Source organism: Anastrepha ludens, chromosome 5, assembly GCF_028408465.1.
Source record: "Anastrepha ludens isolate Willacy chromosome 5, idAnaLude1.1, whole genome shotgun sequence".
Classification (NCBI taxonomy): domain Eukaryota; kingdom Metazoa; phylum Arthropoda; class Insecta; order Diptera; family Tephritidae; genus Anastrepha; species Anastrepha ludens.
Window position 1 is genome coordinate 60,726,650 of NC_071501.1, and position 23,009 is coordinate 60,749,658.

The 23,009-nt window shown below is 37.2% G+C and overlaps 1 protein-coding gene across 1 annotated transcript in view; it reads right to left on the reverse strand.

Moving 5' to 3' along the window:
* The window catches only part of LOC128863332 (uncharacterized), a 35,691-nt gene extending 12,932 nt beyond the window's left edge, over positions 1 to 22,759 (reverse strand). The window contains exons 1-7 of the mRNA XM_054102451.1: positions 21,838 to 22,759; positions 11,817 to 11,960; positions 6,928 to 7,203; positions 3,902 to 4,162; positions 879 to 1,232; positions 414 to 715; positions 17 to 155 (exon numbers count right to left, since the gene is read on the reverse strand). Coding sequence (XP_053958426.1) covers positions 17 to 155; positions 414 to 715; positions 879 to 1,232; positions 3,902 to 4,162; positions 6,928 to 7,203; positions 11,817 to 11,960; positions 21,838 to 22,686 — 2,325 coding nt within the window. The 5' untranslated portion in view covers positions 22,687 to 22,759. The remainder of the gene's footprint in view (positions 1 to 16; positions 156 to 413; positions 716 to 878; positions 1,233 to 3,901; positions 4,163 to 6,927; positions 7,204 to 11,816; positions 11,961 to 21,837) is intronic.
* Between the last annotated feature and the right edge of the window lie 250 nt (positions 22,760 to 23,009).

The following is a 23,009-nucleotide window of genomic DNA, read 5'->3' on the forward strand; positions in this document are numbered from 1 at the left end:
GTTGGTAAATACTTACTGTGCAAACATTTGAGTACGATGTTTCTGGTGTGGGTAGCGTAGAGTAGTCCAGTCCGAGCAGAATCACAGCAACATACACACAAACGCAGCCCACTGCAGAAATGTTACTCAGTTTCGGGCTTGACAGTTTAATTGCTCTTTGTGCAGAAACATTTGGTTTAGCAAAAAAAGAAAAAAAAAAACGAGAAAAAAAAGAATATCAAAGTTAGAGAGCTTTTTGAATTGACGGCACTTAAAAAAAAAGAAGACGAGGCAGTACAACAAAATGAGCTTCCTGGATACTTGTGTTAAGCACTTTTATGATGGTTTCACTTTGACTTCGTTCTTCTCATTTTGCAGTGTTTTGCCCCTTTCTGAAACTAATAAAATGTTTTCATTTACAACCTGTTACTTACTTCATTTTCCGAAAGTGCAACGTAAAGGCGAGAAAAGCAATTGCCAGTATGATGCCAACCACTGAAAGTGTGGCTATGGTATAGAAGGCACTCGTTGCAATAGTGGCGACACGCATTTTGAATATCCGTCTGGCGATTGGCACTTGCCCCGTGTGCCAGCGCACGGAACGGCAATAAGGGCAGTGAAAATCTAATCGATGAACGGCTGGATAGTAAAGAGCAATGAGAGTGAGTGTGCCATTTTGAATCTGATAGAAGGCGGTGGTACCGACCCGATCAGGGCCACTAAATGAAACTGGTCCCTGCAGAAGAGTTGAGATAATGAAGCAGAAGGGGGATATTAATAAATAATAATAAAAAGATACTTGCAACGACCATTATTACGCTTGTATATGATAGTTTTTTGTTGTATGATAACGCACAGCCAATAATTTGAAGCATATTCTTTATCGCACGCATACTTACCGACACGCCCAAGAATTTCAATTTAGCCATCTGTTGGAGAAATTCTCGTGCCATATCCGCGCGCATATAATCGAATTGATTGAGTTTTGATTGCATGCCCAACTTCTGCCAACGGTCTTCGGCGGCTCGTAATGCCAAGGCAATTGCCCAAACGGCGTCATAGGTTTGTGGCGCATAATTCGATATAGCAATGCCATTTAGGGTGGGTATGTTGTTGGTGTTTAATGCATTGTTGAGTGATGAAAGAGTTCTCTGGAGTTCAACAGCATTCAACTTTCGCTTTTTGTTGACGTGGCGTGCATTCGGTAGGCCGCCAGATCGTTGGCGCAACTCAGACAAAAACATTTCATTGTTCTGTTTAAAAGAAGAGGAAGTTTTCGAAAAGAAGAAATTTCTAAAATTAATTGGGTCCACGATGGGGAGGTACAAACCCACTGAATTACATTCCAATACGGTTTTGTAACCAGTCTATCAATATTAAATTAAAAGGCCATACTCATTAAAAAAATCATAGATCAAATTACATCAAAACCATATTGGTAAAACATTAAACAATTTTAAATAAAGTGCTTGGATACGCTCGTTTAGTGTCAGATTCTGAATTGAACACAAAAGTAGACGTAAACAATTCATCTTTACGTGGATGTACCATAGGAAAATAATATTCCATATTTTGAATAGTAGGCAAAACAATGAAAAACAAACAAATTTAAACGAAAACAATTTTGCTTTTGTTGTGTTATGTTTGAAATGGCATACACCACCAATAACATCATGAGCTACACCATCGCCACCAACATCTACACTATCAACAATAACTTCCATAGGTATAAAAACACTAATAAAGAAATAAGTAGATTGATTATGCAAACAATGCAGACGAGCGCTAAAAAGTTAGCTTAAATAGATAAAAACTTTGAAAAAATACTGTTTCTTTTTAATCCTTAAATTAATTACGTATAGTAATTACGCATTTGATAAATACTTTCGTCTCACATTTTGCTACTACGTGTGCGTTGGGGAACAATGTAGATAACTCCAATGGTATACGAAATCGTCTGGAGACAATTTGTTCGTCTGATCTTTTGTTCGCAATATACTATAGAATTAGGCTGTTAAAGTGATCCCTTATAAATGGCTGTAGCAAAAAGGAGTATGAGCTAAAACTTCGGTTATTTTCTAAAGGTTTTGTGAAATCAACTATAAGAGAATAATAAATGTAGTAATAGGAATGGACTTAAACCCGATTTTAATGAATATTTAAACGGTTACTTATACATACGAGTATATACTTATTCGTACGAATGTATCTGTGTAACATTCAAATTTAGGGCTAAGCTGCCTTTCTAACGATCGCTTTTTTGCGTTGTCAAAATGTTCATACCCGCCCATCAAAATGAAGGGGCGTAGGAATAAACAAAGAGTTCAAACAAATACTTTCGAATCTGAAGTTTAAGCCAGTTTTTAGGTGAAAATAGAAAATAGTCAATATGCCTTCATCTATAAATATTCAGCAAAGGAGGGAATATCACATGAGGACACATTCTCATACAGCTGAATATTACAATTCGCATAGATTTTGGGAGAAATTGTATAATGATTAGCAGAAAATTTTTTGAAAAAAAATTAGAAAAAAAAACTCGTCAGTATGTTGTTTTATGATTTTTGAACAGTGGCAATAAATAAAAGGTTCCTTTAATCATGTTTGACAGCTCCTAATCAAATTGTCAATCTATAGTTGAATTAATGCAGAATTACCAGCTATAAAGGGATTAAGGTCCAGTGGTGTGCTTACAGAGCCTTGATTAGTCAGTTTGTCAGCCAACTCGTCCCCTGCAATATGGCAATGTCCATGCATCCATATAAGACAAACTTTGTTGTGTTTTGTAACACTGTTCAGTTTTGTCTTACCTTTACCGACTAATTTCGAAGAGCAGCGCGTGTTAGCAAGGGTTCTTCGTGCAGCTTGGCTGTCACTACAAATTCTAATATTACTGCCACAGTAGTTTTCGTAATTAGCCGCAATTAAGCTACTTTCAAGATGACATAGACTTCCGTTAAGAGTACCGTAGTCATCTTTTCTGTAGCGTAGGAGTAGTTAGTGTCTTCGTCTAAGTACCATCACTGATTTCGGATCCGTCGAAACGAAATCCCGTTAATGGGATAAGTGTCTCGGATCAAAACCATCGTACTTCCAAACGAAGTTAAGATAAGGCACCCGATTGCCCGCTGGCATCGAGAACAGTGTGCACCAGTCCGACAACTGGTGGCATAACTCTGACAGAAGCCAGTATTTTCTTCGTTTCCCCAGACTCCCTTTAACTTGAGCCTGTACGCCGCCTTCATCCTTTCCTTTCGAATTTGAAGGTCTTGAGAGCCGTGAAAAGAAAGCATAGAGTTAAATACGCTTTATAACAATTCTTTTATTCTTTGTAAACTAAATCAAAACCACATTTCTAAAAACTGAAGCGCATCTTTTATAAATTGCATAAATTCCTTGACGAAACCTATTTCTTATTACCAAATTAATTCCACTGCTAAATAAATACAATTCTAATTCCATTTCCCATTCAGTAAAAATCCATCTGCTACCACCAACTTGTTTAATCAAATAAATCATAATCGTTGACCAATCAGCCACAAAATAAACAATCAAACAAACATGTAATGAGCAAATCAACACAAACGGCCTATAACATCAGGAACGTGCTGATGTGTTTGTAAATATATGTATACTTGCACGCTTACGTATTCGCAACTATGTAAATAAAATAAATAACCAAATGAAAACAAACAAATTCATGCAATACCATGCCAACCCTCCTTCGGTGCTATAAAGCTACAAATGTCCTTTTCGGCGACAATCGTTTTTATTTCTACTTAACACCCACTGCACTGAAGCTGTTTTTTATTGCGAGTCTAAAGCCATAGAGAATTCCCTGCTTTTGCATGTCTTGTATTAGAAAATATTATGGCAGCACAGTGAATTGTTGATGTTGCTTTTGTGACTGTAATCGACTTACCAATCCACTGTAGCTGGTATTATTTCCGACAATCCTATTGTGACTGGCGATGATAATCAAATTCTCTACAGCTTCTTGCAGCTCTCTGGCGGTACAGGTGGTTCCTGTGGCCGCTATGACGTTCCACCATGGCGCGCCCATACTCTCGTGCAATATCCAAGCATAATTGGCACCAAACATGCGTAGACGAAATGCTTCACAAAGTACTTGTGGCGCTAAATCCTGGGAGAAGCTGCCTATAATAATGCGCGTATCCGTTTCCTGCAGGCAGGTTGGTGGTAGACAATTGGTCAGATGACAGCGGAGACCGTCAGGTGGCGATTGCGATGATTGGTAGAGGATATGGAAAGCGTACAAGTAATTGTGAAAATAGGTTGATTGAAAATTAGGTTGATGAAATTATAAATATGTAGATCAAGTAAAAAGTGGTGATCAATTTGTCCTTTTGTTTCGACAAATAAATTGTAACACAGAAAGGACTTAGACAGATTTAGATCAAATGTATACTGTTTGATTCGAAAACTTTTGTTTGTTTTGGAGGAAATATTAAATGTAAATGTAAATCTTAATTGAATTAAAGAATACCAGCTTACTTCCATATATCACTTTTAATGTAATGCTTGTGCAAATGGTTCTGAAAGCACTAATTCATGCCACTGCGACTCTACGATGAATTTATATTAATTTTACACGATTTCCCTGACTTTATAATATTTTTCCACAATTCTCCTACAAAAGCGTGTTGAACCTTCGATGTCAATAATTTGAACTGACCGAAATAGTTTGAAACTATCGGTTTGTTATTGCTTTTGATACTGTATTAGGTAGGTAAACTGGTTGAAGTGCCAGTCTGGCACTCCTCAAGTAGCACTAAAGCGCCGTTTTGATACATTAGGAGACCTCCAACGGGTAGATATCTACAGCCAGCCAGAGCTGTTGATATAATGGAGAAGATTGATGGGATTTAGGTTGGCGCACTGCCCCAGGCTGTTGAAGAAAGTAGCGCCCAGTGACCTTAATCCGCCAAACCCGGACATTTACAGAGAAAGTGCTCAACAGTCTCCATCTCCGAAAGATCCCCACAACTTCTGCGATGGGGGTTAAATGGTAACCCTAGCTTTTACGCGTGTGTGCCGATCGTTCCGTGACCGGTAAACACAGCTACGAGTTTGGAAATTGAATGGCGAGGAGCACAAAGTACTTTCTGAGTCCTTCGTATATTGTACTGGGGCCAAAGGGTTTTCGAAATAGCACATGAAGAAATGGAGCTCCATCTTTTCTGCGCTTTCCTGAGAAATAATTTGTAGAGTTCCCCTTTAACAACTGTCAGGGGGCCCTATACTGTATTGGGCCCATAAATTACACATATTTTGTTAATTGCTCCGATTTTTTAACTCGCTTGTACTAATACTGAAGAATGCAGCAAATTTTCTCTTTTTCTACCAACTCTTTGGCCCGATGTACAGAATGCAAAGGTGAGGCAAATATAAAAACCGTTAATCGGCTATCAGTGAATTTGAAGGTATTAGCTAATTTGTTGACGTAAAAAGGTATATGACAGCGAGTTGCTTACAACAGAGCTCCACTAAAACTATGTAAGTATGTGCTGGTCATGTGCGAAAAAATCAGTGCAGCCACTGCCTATGTAACTTCGTTACCGTCTGAATAACGACTCATTGAAAAAGCGTAAAAATTCGTGTGAAATGAGCAGGCGTAATTGTACTGTCATATATATACTATGAACTATCAGTTAAAGTTACTCTCCCAATTTTGCTTTGGTTGACCAAATCACGTAATCTCGCAGAGTTAAATAAATAAAATAAATAATTGGCGCGCACACTTCTGTTAGGTGTTTGGCTGAGCTCTTCCTCCTGTTTGAGGTGCGCGTCTTGATGTTGTTCCACAAATGGAGGGACCTCCAGTTTTACGCTAACTTCGAATGGTAATGATTTTTACGATTAACTTTTTCATGGCAGAAATACGCTCGGAGGTTTGCCATTGCCTGCCGAGGGGCGACTTTTTCTATAATTTTGCTGTTTCATACACAGAGATTCGAACCGAATGGTAGTCACGCACCAACCCATTCAGGCACGACAGCCGCAAAGTTACTAAAGTTAAAGTTATACGAGTATAATTCACATCCATACAGCTTATTTTTAAGCTATTTTAGAAACCAGTGGCCACCGAAAACAAGTTAGTTTGCATAGGAATAATTTGGATAAGACCCGGGAAAGCAGTCCACCAAGCACATAAAATACCAGTCTTCCATTGGGGGGAGCAGTAGGTCTCTGTATTTATTTAGAGCAGCTCGGCCAAACATCAAGAAAATTTCATAGACTTTTTACCAAAAATCTGATTTTTTTTGGAAATATTTACTTGACTTTGAAAAATCGTCTTTAAGTCTATTTCTTTGAATTTGAACTTATCTGAATCTACTCATTTTCCGACTTTCGATGATTTTGGCAAACTTTGTAAGTTCAATGGAAGAGTTCGCGGAAACAAATTCATACGGATTTTTAAGTGTCACCATCTTTTTTTTTTTTGAAGAAAAGCGTAGTATGATATTTTTAGATATCATGATAGCCTTACAATAAAATTATTTCTGATGCTACTGACCTGATATTTATAAAAAAAAATTGTTTTTCGCCGTTTTAGGTAAGAATATGAAAAATAAATTTCTAGAAATCACGGTGCTGTACAAAAACAAATTGAATACTTTTTTTTTAAATTTTTACTTATATGTAATTAGAATTACTTGTTCATGTGGAATCCGCGATTGGGCTGCATGTGACATAACTTTTTATCACACATACATTACCACATCTGTATTCTTGTATATTTTCACATACACATCTATGTTTGAGTCAAAAAAATAATAAATTTATGGGTGTTATGTGTGAACAAACTTAATTCGTCTCATTTTAGCCCATAGTTAATATACCCATTATATCAATGTGTGTGTACATCTTATTAATACATACACATTTATGCCCAGCTGAGGGCGAGCAATATACAAATATACCTACTCTCAGCAGAAGCAATTGCTCCTTGAAATCCGTCGCTGCAAAAGTGATGGTTGCCGCACAAGAGATATTTGCCGTCTCCAGTTCAGTCACTAAATCATTGACAGCAAGCGAATGGACCTCTTCATTTTGGGAAAATGTGGTCACCGTATCCCAGCCAAAGAAACGAATGAAGGCTATACGCGCGGGATTATGTGATGAGTCTGGCGCAACGGTGCGGTAAAAGTTGGGGAACTCTTTGCGGTCACTGAGCGCTGGTGAAGTGGAGCCAAATGAAACCTTTAAGAATAAAAACCAATGGAAAGACATATACTTACGCTTAAATATATTAAATAAGCAGTCACTTGTAATTTCTGTTAAGGTATGTTCATATGTACATAGTTGTGTTGTATAATAGCTACAGTATAAAAATGTGGATTTCAAAAGGCCAATAGCAAATTGTTTTTCAGCAATTTTATTGAAAGTTTAATTAATTAAGGATTACTTTTTGTAAACAATTGAATTGGAAAGAATCATTGAAGTGGAGGAAGGTTAGTGGAAATGCAAGTCATATAAATTAAAATCAATTTTCAAATAAAATATACCCAAGAAAATATTTTCAACCGAGCTGAAACTACGTGACTTTGGCACGAAATTATTTGCTATATAAACGCTGAGTTTCTATCGCTACGCACAAATGTAAAGTCTTGTAAAAAATAATTCGTTTTTTAACGCCTTTGGGCAGATTGCGCGTCCACGTGTTTGTGTAAAGTTTGCATTGCTTCGACATCATTTTGTTGAGTAAATTTTCTAGTAGGTTTCCATCAAAAATGTGCCTTAATGAATATATTTTTGGGTCAATGAGCACTTGGAAAGTGTGTAGATTAATTAGAAGTGAAAGATTTGGAAGCGAAAAGAAAGAAGAAAGCTCAGCATCTAATGAAAAGATACTCCAGTTGAAGAAAGCTGAAATTTGGAAAACTTTGATCCAAGGATTTTGTCGAAGGACAATACTCCATAGAGCGATTTCCTAACAGCAAATGCAGGTGGACATCTGGAAAGCTCGGAAGTGCAAGCGTGATTACAATGTGAGACAATGAGATAGTAGATGAGTTAGCAAGAATAGGTTCCACACTAAACTCAACAGAGGCGGTAGAAGTTGCTATCCCATTCAACACAAAAAAAACATCCATTGCTTCAACATCCAGAGGACGAACTACCTGCTAGGATGCTCTCGCCCAAATATTTCACGTATCACTGCAACCCTTACAGGTCGCTGGAAGGTGGGGAACCATGCAGTCAGACTTAACTTTCACTTCAATCGCATCTGCAGAAGCTGTCAGGCAGAGGGGATAAAAGAAAGCCTTTTATGCGAATGTCCAGGTTTAGCTAAAGCCAGACTTCGCTCTACAACAAAAAGGATACCACCCCAAAATTTTGACCAGTTTCGATTATTTTGCTTTTTTTTAATGTTTTTATATTTTTTTATAAGAGATAGTTCTAACAAAATTCACACATACCCAAATTTCATATTTTAAACAAAAATTATGAAAATTCCACAAACTTTCCATTACAATTAATTACTATTTCTAAAAAACGTGTGGTACGCAGCTATGTATTTTATATAGCTCATTAAATATTAGTATAATAAAGCAAACTTGAAGTTTCTGAAAATTCCCGTTGACTTATGATAATTTTTTTCCTTGGATAATATACGCCCTGTTTTTTATATGTAGAAAATGCGTAACAAAGTGAGGGAAAGATATTATCAAAAATCAGTGAGACTTTTAAGTCCCTTTAAGCCTGCACTTTAGTAAACTAGAGCTAAATAGGCAATAAAAATGCATAACCAAACAACTTCTAAAAGTTCTGAAAAAAGTGTGAAATTTTGATGGAAACTGGATGAATGTTTAACAATTTTGCACAAAGTTTGAAACTTGGATTTTTAGTTTTTTTATAGAATGAAATATATTTTTATAAAAAATAATGAAAATTAATTACAACAAAAAATATATACTTATATGTAGTCAATATATCTGGTGTCTCTCCTTATGGTTTCATACATTGGCATGATGCCGGAATATCAAAACAATTGACAAAATTTTGTCGTTCAAAGCGCAAGAGCAGTAATTGATCAATGAGAGTATTTTTGAAAGTTATCAGTATCTCTGCTGCAAGCGCCGACTTAATTTATAACGTGATCTCTTGAAAGAGAAGCAGCTAAGCACACAACGAAAGAATTTCTTAAATGAAATTGCATGAGCATCTAAAAGGACATAAATGCTAGCACCCAAAAAGTATCAGCTTTATGAACTAAAATACCTTTCTGGGCGGTTAGAAGGCAACAGACTTGTCGCTGTAAACAAACGTCGTTGAACTTCTGCTTATTTAATAATTCCGTTGACGTCGTGATGCTAAAATAGCATAAAGAAGGAGAAGCAAATCGAAGCCTATTTTTCGTGTTTACAAAAACTAGCCTGAAAAACAGTTCATAAGCGATACTCAAAAATTAAGGGATGAAAAGGAAAAAAACTTAAAGTTTTGATTTTTTCATACAAATACAGTCCGCGAAATTTCGTTAAAGAGTCTTGTTTCTCCTTAAAAACGTTTGAATAGAAACTCTAAAATAAATAATTTTTTATATTCTGTAATATTTATCAGAAGTCAGACCAATAAAAAGCTTGTAATACTATTTTTCCAAAAAAAATATCAATTCTTAAATGCTAAATGCGAGAAAAGGCACTGCTACTGCAAAAAAAAAATTATTCGGAAAACGCATGAGAAATTTGTTTAATATGAAAGTAGTAGTGAGTCCAACCTACGAAAAAACTTCAAAACTTCGGTTTGCTAGGGAAACAAAACCATTTTCTCTTCGGCACTGATGTGTTAAGAAGCGACCACTTTGGCTCCTTGGCACCGCAAGATCTACTCAGATTTCATTGGAGGTCGGGTAGATTCAAAGAGAATTGAAAAGGGAACCAGAGCGCTATATGGTACAATGGACTTAATGATGTCTGAGTACTGTACTTGATAGCTGTCCCGACAAAAAACAAAAAAATGGCATTTTGAAATTTCGAAAAGGGAGTTCGAGCCCATTCTTTCATATCGGCATTATGTAGCTCTTGTACCGTTTGAAACTTACGTCTTCCAACGTATAATCAACGATAAAGGTTGGCTTCGTGTTTTCGATCGAATTTAAGACCGAGAATCGTGAGGGCTAATCTAGTACCTGAACTTTTTTCCTGACCTAATTTTTTCCAAACTAGCCGATTACCACCGGCACAGTAATATATTAGCACACGAGGTTTGTACATTAGTAAGTTTAAATCACTTACAATTTTCGATGCCGTTACATCGTTTTCCATACCAGCGAGTGACTTAATATAATGACAATTTGTCTGTTTGTTATGCCAGTGGTCCTGTGAGCATGGACTCGAGAAGACCTAAATAAGATCAAAACTTTAAAACCAGCCGTAAATACAATGGATTATAAACACAACATTTTCATTTGAAATTATTGCCTTTGATTGAATTTCGCAACGAAATGAACTTCCAAGTGAAAATTGCAAACATTGCGAAGAAAGATCTAACGGTACTTAAATTTTTTGAGCAAACCATGAATAAGTAATTAAAACGCAAAACTTTGAGAGCAAAAACCAGCTCTATTACCATTAAACCAAATATTAAGAGCATAAATGCAAAAGCCTTTAGTTGGATTTCGAGGAGCGTACGAGTGTCGTTTGAAAAGTTGGTGCAAAAATAAAAACTACTTTATTGTTTGGGGTAAATAATTTTGGGGTTTTCGACATAGTCTCCTTTTAGTGACTTCGTCCAGCGCTGTTCTAGTTTGTTCTGGTCCGAATAATAGGATTTGTCCAAGTCTGAAAAACAGTAATCACCTTGTTGTTTGAATAAAATATTTTTCCCCTCAGCCATTTCTTCAAATTGGGAAACAAGTAGTAGTCCGAGGAATCCGAGGCAGCCAATTTTGGACAATAGGTATGTAAAACTAGTTGGAACCCTATTACCATTAATTTTGCGACCACAACTGCTAACGCGTGAGCTGGTGCGTTGTCGTGATGGAAAAGGAAAATAACTTCATTTCCTCGATTCAAACGAGTATCAAATACAAAGATATATGTACATCGATCGGGCTAAAACTTATTGTGTGTTCTTCCACCTACTAACTAAACATAAACTCGACATGCGCTAGTAGTAGCCATCTTTCTGACTTTGTTCGTACTTTTCAAACGACCCTTGTATCTCCATAAGCAAACGGTTAAGTTTGTATTTAATGATTGGTGAGTATAGCAGCTTTGACAAAAATTTTAACAACGCTCTTTGATGTTAATAACTCTCCTGCACTCCTTCTTCTATATAATTAGATTTACATATTAGCACTTGAAGTTGTTTTGGGATCAAAAACATATTTATATGAGTTGAGCTTGTGTTTAATTTCGTTCTCCCTTATGCGAGTATTTTATATGTTTGTATGAGTGTGTGGAGGCCGCAATTATGTATTACGTTAGCACGAATCAGCTGAGCCCCAAGGTATGAAAAAACTATCGTAATCGTAAGTATGAGGATATACGAACCGAATAAAACTAGAAGTGTTAATTTCTCTGCGCTTAAATGAAAATATTGAATGAAAAACTTTATTTTAAATTAATAAGAAATTTGAAGCAATTATTTTGTGTATAATTTATCTGAGTTTTAGCTTACTTTTGATTAATGACACTCAACAAAACTTTCTCAATTTCGGACTAATTTAATGAGATTTATTACACTTAAGTTTCATTTCGCAAATAAGTTTTCAGACAAATCTCACTCAAGTGCAAGAAAATCTATATTAATGAATAATTTAATGATAAATTTTATTCAAATTCACACTAATTTCGCCCATTAGAATTTACCTGCACAATACTCCAATGCGGCACCACCTTGGCCAAACTCTCCGTCACCTCAGAGCAAGCGGAGCCCAGCAGCATAATCATCCGTGTGTCGGGTTGCGTGTAGATGGCATGAAAAAATCGATCAACTCCAACGCCCGGATCACACTGCGCCAGACAAATGAGCATTCAGACAGAAAATTTAATGGTAGACATAAGAAAATGCTAAAATACTAAATTACAATGTGTTAGAGTTGTTATAATACATATTTACATGCGTGCAACAAACGTGCGTGTATGCAAAAGTGAGTGAATGTATTCCTTAGTAAGGCAACTAAAAATTGTATGCGAAAACTAAGTTCACGCAAGAAAGGCAGCATATGAATTTGTAGGGGAATTTATTTATGTAATACAGGGCGTATACGTAACCTTAGGTGACTATTAACTTACACACATACGCACATACCTACACTTCCACAGGTATTTTCTGCACGCCAAGTATTATGAGGCCAAATCTTTCCTAAATAGCTGCGTATGCGGTACTAAGCAGAATATTACGTTGCGTTAACTTGAATATTTTATAACTATTTACGTATTCAAGTTCGAATCGAGCGTTTTGTGAATAAAGCATATCCTCGTGCACATAATATACGAGTAATTGTATGTATACCCACATATGTATATGCGTGTAAATATATCTGACTATATTTATGATTCCTTGGAGCTCATGCCATCTACCACCATTGAATTAGAAAATTATAGAACTTTCATTGCTTCATCGCCCTAATATATTAGGTCTGGTTTTTTCTATAGGAATGCATTATGGTAACTAATTTAACAGCCATCTCATCGTTTTATTCAGTTTTTTATAATAAAAAAGAATGAATGTCGTGATATTCTGCATTACCTGTTTTAGTGTACAGGCCTATAACTTACAAATAGGGATGTTTTTAGCAAAATCAAAGACCAAATACAAAAGTGTAGTATGGAAAATATTATTTAACGGTGTTTAATACTTTTTTCGTCCCTCTGGTAATTTGTGGTTATTTTACCAACAAAATGTTTATTCTTTTGAGACCGAGCAAGAATCATTCCAGTCTTTGAATGTGAATAGTGCTTCTGAAAGAGCATACTGCAGTGGCTGAAAAAAGTTAGATAAGACTTCTGACTCACTATTTTGCAAGTAGTCATTGTCCCCCTTTATCTTCTCTTCCTTTTCTGTTTTTCTTCCTTTTATCCTTGCCATTTAAGTACTTGCCCACATGGGGTCTACCATATAAACGTGGCCGTTTTCTACTAATACTTTCTTTAAACGAATGAAATAATTTAGGAATAGATTCTAGGATTATTCATAGGATTAAATTTCATTTTGTTTTATGATTATTTAAAAACACACCCTTAAATTCAGAAAAACTTCAAAAACAAAAAATTAATATATTCAAATCCAACGTTGGTTGTTTTTTTTATTTTAGTTCTAATGGCAAAACTAAATAAGCAAAATTGGATCCTATAACCATTTTGGAGTATAATTTGAAAAAGCCCCACAGTGTGCCGTTTTGGATAGGTTTTGTATATGACTTTCGGCGTTTAGGGTTGCCAAAAATATCAAATTTTCGTTCCCACTTATCGCTTAGAATAACCTACTTTAAATTAACTAATTTTTGTAGCCACAACTTACTGCGTCCTCCGTCTATTGTACTGGGTTTTCAAAATAGCACACGAAGAAACGGAGCTCCATCCGTCATGAGCTTTTCTGAGAATTAAGTTGTGCAATTCCACTCTAACAACAGTGAAGGAGATGTCGATGTCTAGGTAGGATACCTCTGAGACCAATTTAGCCGATCCATTCAAGGCAGACTAATCAACAAAATAATTTCCCTCTATGTTCTTATGTACTGGGACCCAGATCAGAAAAATGTTACCTGCACACCCAAGAAATTTGATCTTCTCTTTACAGGAGTTGATCAGTTTGGATCTGCTCCATGTTGTCGTTAGTGCCTTGATCACAGCATGACTATACGAAAAAATGTTAATATCTTCCTCGCTGCCGTGATTCTCTAAGTATTCTGCATGCCTTCGTGGAAGCTCAAAGGAAATATGTAGATAGATTGGCTGAGCTTAATATTTATAGTTACATGTATTTTGGTTGAATAAAAAAACTTTCTCTGACGTTTTTAAAACTTAGCTAAGCAGATTTCTCTACCGGACTCAACTTTTCCCCGAATAAATTAGCTATGAGTAACTGCCTGATCTGCTGAAATTCATGAAATTCATTCTTTATTTTAGCATCACAAACTTTAGAAAACCATTGCTATCCATGGGTTTGACAAAATTTGTCATTATACCTATTTTTATTTGTAGTGGTGCGAATAGTACTTTGGTGAGCTAGATTCAGAATTTGACACTTGGTAAACGAAAATTTGATTGTATTACGTATGGTAATATTATTAGAAAATACAGAAAAGTTATAAGTAGCTGTCACAACAAATCTGTGTGTGATAAAAGAGAATTAATATCTGATTTGTAATGAGGCAGCCGCCGTAGCCGAATGGGTTGGGGCGTGACTACCATTAGGAATTCCGAGAGTTCGCTGGTTCAAAGCTCGGTGAAACACCAAAATGAAGAAAACGTTTTTTCTAATAGCGGTCGCTCTTCGGCAGGCAATGACAAACCTCTGAGTGTATTTCTGCTATGAAAAAGCTCCTCATAAAAAAAATATCTGCCGTTCGGAGTCGGCTTAAAACCGTAGTCCCTCATCCATAAATAGGAGGAGCAGCTCGGCCAAACACCCAAAAAGGTGTAAGCGCTAATTATATATACATATATAATAAGGGAATGAGAAAGGTAAAAATTATACCAGACCCGACCTCAATATACTTAACATATGTTCGGCATGTGAAGGTAATCACCTCGATATTCACCGTCACTTCACATGAACGCTTAAATCTATTTATCTGACATACTTTTTTTCTTCTGGTCCCATCCCATCGAAACAACCGGTTTATCGATGCCGACTTTAGCGTTCTACCACAGAGTACCGCTCCATGAAGTTGGGCTCCCAAAAGGATTTTTACCATGGTTTCAGATTTTTGGTTTCCTGGGCAGAGCGCTTTAATTGTTCCCAAAACCAACTGAAGTATTCAATGGCATGGCTCTGTTTCGAAGCGTAGATTAGCTTCCAAGGCGGCGTTTTCGGTGTATTTATTGCGGAGTGTTTGAGGTTATCAATACATGTAATCAAGGCAAAAACCATCGTAGTCTTGAAAGACAATATCGTGCACACTGTTCCTGCATGGTCGAAAAGGTAGTCAGAAGTTTGTGTTCCAGTACCTCCTTTTTTCTCCTACTTTCCTTTCATTAATATCATGAAACTAACTACATTATAAATAATTCTAATTTTCTTAGATCTCGTGTTTCTTCTTCTGAGTTCGTAAAACCATATCCTTCACATATTCATATACGCAAGCATACAAACATAAAGATTCGGTCATTAATACCTAATTGTGCACGCACAAATTGCGCTAAGTACTCAACTAAGTTTTACCTCCGCTTAAGTATACATGTACACTACTGTGCAATACCTCACAACTTTTCGCTCATAGTGCTCAAGTAATATCTCGTGTACTACTGCCAATATGCTCAGTGTGCCTCTAGTAGAGATTTTTCGATTGAAGTCGAAGGCAAGCTGACTCCCATAGCACTGGCAGACGCTTTGGAGATGGAGGTAGAATCTTCCTATTGGAATATGGCAAACACACCTCTACAGATTTAAAGCAAGCACGTTTTTCCAGCTTCTGGCTTAAGGCAAGGAGGGCTAGTTGTTCACGACTTTCCAGCTGGATTCACCCGCCTTCTACTCTGTTGTAGGGTAGTAATGTTAATTCGTTTTTCGAAATATAAACATAAATAAATTGAAAATGAAAGGAAATAAAATAACATAAATGTAAAATATAATACCGTGCCAGAAAACTCAATATTTTTTTATCCAGTTACATATATCCGTGATGATATGCCAATCTACCCTAATAATTCATTATATTTGTTCTGGCGAAAAGTAACCTTGCGATGTTTTTTGGCTGTAATTTAAAAAAAAAATGAAAAACTTTGATTCTTCTTGTGGATTATTTTTATTTGGTCTTTTAATTTTTTTTACTTCGAGTCGAGAATATGATGTCATGTAAATGGCCGCCGCCACAGTTGATTGCCATTTGAGCCCTTTTTATGGCATTTTCCATCGCTTTGTCAAAAACTTCCGGCGATAGGTCCTCACATTCTTGACGGATATTGTCTTTAAGAGCTGCAAGAGCCTGAAGCTCGTTGACATAAACCCGCGACTTCGAAAAACCCCACAAAAAGAAGTCTGGAGCGGTCAAATCAGGCGCCCGGGAAATGCATCCTTCAGCATATCGGTTGTGGCACGTGCAGTGTGTGCCGTTGCAACGTCCTGTGGGAACCACATGTTTTCCATCCCAATTCATCAAGTTGCGGCAAAAAGAACTCGTTGATCATTGCTCTGTATCTCGCACCATTCACAGTAACCGTTTGGCCCGCGACGTCTTCGAAGAAAAAAGGTCCGATGACTCCTCCAGCGAAAACAGCACACCATGCAGTGACTTTGAGCGGGTGTAATGGCTCTTCGTGGGTTACACGCGGTGCCCCAGAAGCGTAAATTTTGCTTATTTACGTACCCGCTAAGATGGAAATGGGCCTCATCACTCATGATTATTTTTGATGAAAAATCATCTTCCTCTTGGTGGTGATTAAGGATGACTTGAGCGTTAGACGCGATTGGCGGTCAGCAGCTAACAGCTGATGCACCGTTTGGGCTTTGTACGGAAACATCTTCAAATCGTGTACCAAAATTCGCTGTAAAGACCGTCGACTGATACCCATTTGCGTGGCACGTCGTCTGGTCGATGTCGAAGGCGCTTCCGTGACATCCTCGGCTACAGCAGCAATATTCTCTGCAGAACGGCTACTCCGGGGTCTGCCACGCCTGGCAGCATCTCGTGTTGTGCCAGTCTCTTCGAGGCCAGCGGCTTAACGTCGCAGTGTTTCACCAGTAGGCGTTGGACGGCGAGGAAATCTGCGACGAAATTCACGTTGTGCCAAAGTCACCGACCGATTATTGGTCAAATAAATAGTCAGCAATATTCCGCGTTCTGGAGCAGTGTAGCGTAACATTGTTTATTAACGTGTATTTCGCATGTGTTTACTACACAAATGTCAAAACAGAACTGACATTAGGGGCCAATCGCAAAATTTATAGCATTTTCTGATAGGAGGATTACTTTAGCGCCACCTGTTATTTGTCCTGGCGAAAAGTAAACGCGTTTAATATCCATATTAGTATCATCAGTAAAGTATCAAAAGTGTGTAAGTATTTAAAAATATTTATTTAAAATTTAGTCCTTTGAAAAATTACACAAAATATACAGATAATGTATTGTGTAACAATTAAAAATATATATCTGCATAGAACTACAGAGTGGTAAATGACTATGAAACTTGAATGTCCACGTAAGTTTTCGATACATTGAAAATAAGTTCTACCATACATAGTATTGTGGAGTACAAACATGGGTCTTGCCAAACCTTAAACACTTTTGCTCATTTAGCTAGAAAACTACCGATCCACAAACAATTTTCCCTTTGGGGCTTTTGCTAGTATATTGCATTTATAAAGGGTCTTTCAATAGACGAGCTTAGATGTTGCTTTAAAATAAAGCATGTAAGCATTTAGATTCTTTCAGGTTTCACTATTTTTATTCAAAATACGGGTGTCAACAATTATATGTAAAAATTAACTTAATTCAATTATCCACCATGGGTGGTTCTATAGGTAAAATGCGCAGAACAGTCGATTCATGAATGCCTAATTGTTGAGCATGTCGAGATATCGATGTTGAAGGTTGTTCAGTAACACTTTGCGCTACAGCAGCTATATTCTCAACAGAACGTACAGTTTTTGGTCTGCTACTTTTTTTCTATCCTCGGCAGAACCAGTTTCTCAAATTTTTCACCAACCTTTGAATTGTCGACTCATTCGAACGATTATTTCCACCAATTTTGCGATTTGTTGTTCTTAAAGATCGACCTTTTTCATAATATGTAGGTAGGTAGGTAGGGTGGCTGTTACGTAGGTCCATTGTGATACCACTGGGGCTTATTCTTTCCCTATTGGTTCCTTTTCAAACCATCCGGTAGCTTTAATATGTCCGCTTTGCCCGCTACATCAGTTAAAAATGCCGTATCAAGAGTGCGGAGCCTCCTTATAACTAAGCTTTCACACTCACGTAAAAGATGTCTGACTGTTTCCTCTTCTTCTGTATTAAGACAGTTTCTACAGACATCGAAGTACGGGACTGCCTACCTTCTAGCGTGGCTGCCTATTACACAATGACAGTTAATACCCCTATCATTTTTCTTATAGCTTCCCTGTAAATCTTAACAAGCTTTTTGATCGACCGTTATTCCAATTCGGCCATGTCTGTTTGCTTAGTCCGCATGTTGTGAGGTTTTGCCAACTTGTATTTACCTTATTGATGGTTTCCCTATACGAGTATACGAGTATAAGTAGCTTACAAGTGGCTATAGGCATAGGTATCCGTGTCTTATCCAGTTGTAGATCAAGCGTTGACTGTTTTTGACGAGTGTGTTTTAGATTCGAGCGCTTTTATTGCTGCTTGACTGTCCGAGTATATGAAGACTTCATTTGTGGATAAAAGTGACTTCCTCCTGATATACACTACAATGATCAGTTAGGCGAAATGATTGGCTAATTCCGAGTTTATCGGAGTAAGCCCCTCCACCTACTCTGTTGCCTACTTTTGAGCCATCTGTATAGATGTTTGTATCATTTTTCCTAACAACAAGCCTATTATCCCATTCCTCTTTGGAAGGAAATACTGTGACGAAGGATTTATTTAAATTGATATCCTTGGTGTTACAGAAATTGGTTGTACCATGAAGAGTGTCCTTTCTGGTTCTTTAGCAGCTGTTTGCTTACCGAATTGCTCTATTGGTAATAGGTTAAGCATAATATTTAGTGCCTCTGTAGGTGTAGTCCTAAGGGCCCCGCAGATGCAAAGACTGGCCATTCTTTGAACATGTACCATGCTTTTTTAATATATAACTTATTTAAAGCCAGTCATTATACTAGTATACCATATGTTAGGATTGGTCTTACAATTGCTGTGCAAAGCCATACATACGATAGATGGGGAAAGACCCCAACTTAGTCCTATTAGCTGTTCACAAGAGTATAGTGCTATTGTCGCTCTTTTTACTCTATCTTCGACAATTGACTTCCATCTTAGTTTTCTGTCTAGTATTAGACCTAAGTAGCGGGCCTCATCACTAAATGACACCGTTTCACCTGGAGTCGGAGGATATTTGTACTTCTGTGTTTCCTAGTAACCAAAATGAGTTCAGTTTTGTTAGGGTTGGCGCTTAGCCCATTTGCTTTTGACCAGTTTTCAACCATGTTTAGTAAATCTTGCATGATTTCACAAAGTGTATTGGGTAATTTCCCTCCTACTACCATTGCAACATCATCCGCATATGCTACGACGTGTTGTCCTCCCTCATCTAGGCTCTTTAGAAAGAAGTCTATTGTGAGCAGCCAGAAGAGAGGGGACAGCGCCCCGCCTTGTAATGCTCCTCACTTACTCTTTTCCTGATCTTTAAGGCCCATAGGGTTACGATCACAAATCTGCTCAGGAGCATGTTTTTGATCAACTTGATTCTTTCGATTGTTGATGAGTACATTAGGAAATTCGTTGCTGGGAAAGGGTGTATCCACTACCAATTTCGTTTCAGGTTTTTTGAGGTATCCAGAGGTGACTTTTTTAAAGGATTTTACGCTGTCTAGAAGCCTCTGTGGTTCTTTCGATTTCTCCACAGAACCACTCCACAGATTTTAATAATAAGTTTCAAAAATTTTAAAGCTTAAATGACAGAACGTCATGTAAAATTGTGCATCTGTCTACTTGATAAATCTCTAGGAATTATTAGCTATAGAAATATGATTTAGAAACATTTTTTTAATTTAAAAACAGTTAAACGAAAATGGCCTTAAAAAATATAAGTTCCTCTCTTCGTATAAGAAGTGACACAAATTTGCACACCACTGTATGCAGTATCTTTATGTGTATGTATGCCAGTGCTTAACTACCCCCACTTATCGCTATTGCTCCTTAATTTACTTGCGCAATCTTTAAAGCGCTTTCATAATCAAGCTTTAATTTTGTTAGCACATTAAAAGTTGGTTGTAAATGATCTAACGAAATTGTTGTTAGATGTGCGAACTTGTGTTCAAATATACTTTACTTACACACATAGTAAACGTATGTGTATTAGGCCGGGTCGATTTGTGGGGAGGCAAAAAAATCGCCCATTGCTCTGTGAAAATCATATTCTAGGGATCAAAATAAGAAACTTTGCCGAAGGAACCATACCCCTAAAACGAATTCTGATGTCCCCCAATTTGGGTCGAACTTTTTAGTTTCTTTTCTGTAACTCACTTAAATTAATTTTTTCATCTACATATGTTCTCTTAAATATCTTAAGAGAAAAAATAGATATTATTATAAATAAATAAAAATAAAGAAAAAACATAGCCAGTTAGCTGATTTTTTCATGTAAAGGTCAAAAATGGTGATATTTTAAAATGATTGTATGGGGAACCCCCCAGGAGAGTTCCAGGGGGTGTGCCACTGGCATGGGTGGATCGGCCGTCCAAAGTTAGTGGGGGTCGGTCATACATTTGGACTCGATTGGAGCACTCTAAAAGGGTCAAAGTGGGATTTTTCAAAATTTGCCCCTACCTAAAAGTTCGACCCAAATTGGGGGACATCAGAATTCGTTTTAGAGGTATGGTTTCTTCGGCAAAGTTTCTTATTTTGATCCCTAGAATACGATTTTCACAGAGCAATGAGCGATTTTTTAAATCGACCCGCCCTAATGTGTATATACATAGACGTGTACGTAAGCGAATTTGTGATTAAGTAGGAAAAAGTTGTTCCGTATTCAGAGAGGCATTAATATGGAGACATGAAAAAATGATGGCGTGGCATGATTCGATTTTCAATCGCTAAACTTAAAAAACACCTGAAAGTAAACCTAATCTCTACCATAAATTTGTATATCTGAAACACTTCCGTTTCTCCGGTTATTCGTGATTTACTTCAAATGGTCTTCGACTTTTCGCTTTCAAGGACAGCTTTTTTAATGTTAGTTTGGTTGAAAAGAAATACATTATTTTCTCGGTAAATGGCTCGTAAAGTATATATCGATCAAACAATTATAAGTTTATGCTCGTTGTCAATGTGACATTTCAGACTAAAAAAAATTCTTTTGTTATTTTTTGTTTGTTCCAATTTTTTGTATGTTCCATTCATTTTTGTGAGTTTCAGGGTGTTAACAATGGAAGTCAACAAAGAGAAAACTCGATACATTTTACAGTTTTTCTTTGATTAAGACAAAAATGCAAGACAGGACGCTGAAATTGTGACTGGTATTTATGGTGCCGATACTATAACAGCTATTCAGCAGGGAGGATGGATTTCCCAAGCCTAATATTTAAGATTCCGGTTTCTTTCTTTTTTAATGGCAAAACACTTCCTTGACAAACTGTACGTAATTCTGGAGGGGCTTTCAAAATTATAAAGTGATCCATGGCGATGCTTAATTTTACCTAATAAGAAATGAGCCCCCGGAGCTTTTTTGCTCGAAAACTTGATTACTAGGTAGTGTTATACTAAGGCGAAACGAAATATATCCCTTTACGCTGGACAACTTCGGAAAATATTCTGAGGTATTACCGTAGATATTAAAGAAAGCAACTTTCAGTGCTTTTACCACAAAAACTTAACTTTATACCTTAGGTCCATAATTAAAAATTTTTGGTGACAGTGTTTCACGAGTATTTTCACCACTTCCTTTCCGTTTTACGCATGAGTCAAAATTTGTGTTTGAATAAATTATAAATTAGTATATGAACTCATATTTACGCTCTCACATCACTCATAATAAATTAACTCACTTGCGTGTCGTTGGTTAACAGCTCCAGTGTATAGCCAGGCAAAATTTTCTTCCGATTGATATGTTCAACCGCCATTTGTGCGGCACTCAACTCACTCCAGCCGTCCAGACGTCGACCTTGTCTGTTGGTAAGTTCGAAGAGGCCAAGCAAAACAATTCGCCGGCTATTGCGCTCAATTCCTGCCGGCGTCATGCGACGTTGACTTTCAAACACTTGATTAACTTTCAAATTATTCTGAGGCCAGTTGGCCGAAGTTCTTGTCGGGCTATGGCTAAAGTTTATTTTCTCCTCAGCCAGTGTGCCACTTTGCGTAGCAACGCTATACTTGTTGTTACCATCAATGCTGGGCGTAGGTAGTTTTCCTTGTAGGGTATATGGAACATGTGTGCTTGTTTCTGCGGTTGTTGTTGTACTGTGTACCACGTCACCAGTTGTAACATTTGTAACACTTGTAAGCGTAGACAAATGAAGTTCCATATTAGGGCGGCCTTGTGTCTGACCCATGGCAGAATTTGCACTTGCCACACTTTCATGGCTGCCACTGCTGTTGCTTGGGTTTAAATATGTTGCAGGAATGTGATTGCTTTCGTTTGAGTGTGGTTGTGTGCTTTGTGCTGACGGTAAGATTTGCTGCTCTCTGGTTTTTGTACTATTTTTATGGGTGGGTGGGTAGTGGCTTGTTGTGTTAGTGTTCCTGTGTATGCTGTGTGCCTCGGCAGTTAAATACCTCGTCGAACTTGCCGCGTTAATGCGAAGTGGTAAAAAGTTTGCTGTACCAATCAGTGTGAGGTAGCATAACTGGACCGTTCTTAGCCAATGCCTGTGACGTTTTTGTGGTGGCTTTGGCATTACTCGGGCGATCAAAATATAAACGGTAGGATTTGCCTGCAATTGCTTGTCATTTAAATTCTTCCTTGTACTTCTTAAACAGCAATCAATTACGGTGGTTATAAATTCAACCAAGTATTTGGTTCATAGGTTTTGTAGCGAGCGATCTAGAAGGAAAGAAATTTCGGCCAATTACATTAATTTTTGATTACCCAAATGTTTTTATTTTCCTACTCTTTAATTATGAGTGATCCACTGGTTCACTGTACGCACTTGAATATAACTCAAAAGGGAAGTGGGAATCCAACTCTTAAATCTTCAAGGATTTCTGATCATATTTTGAG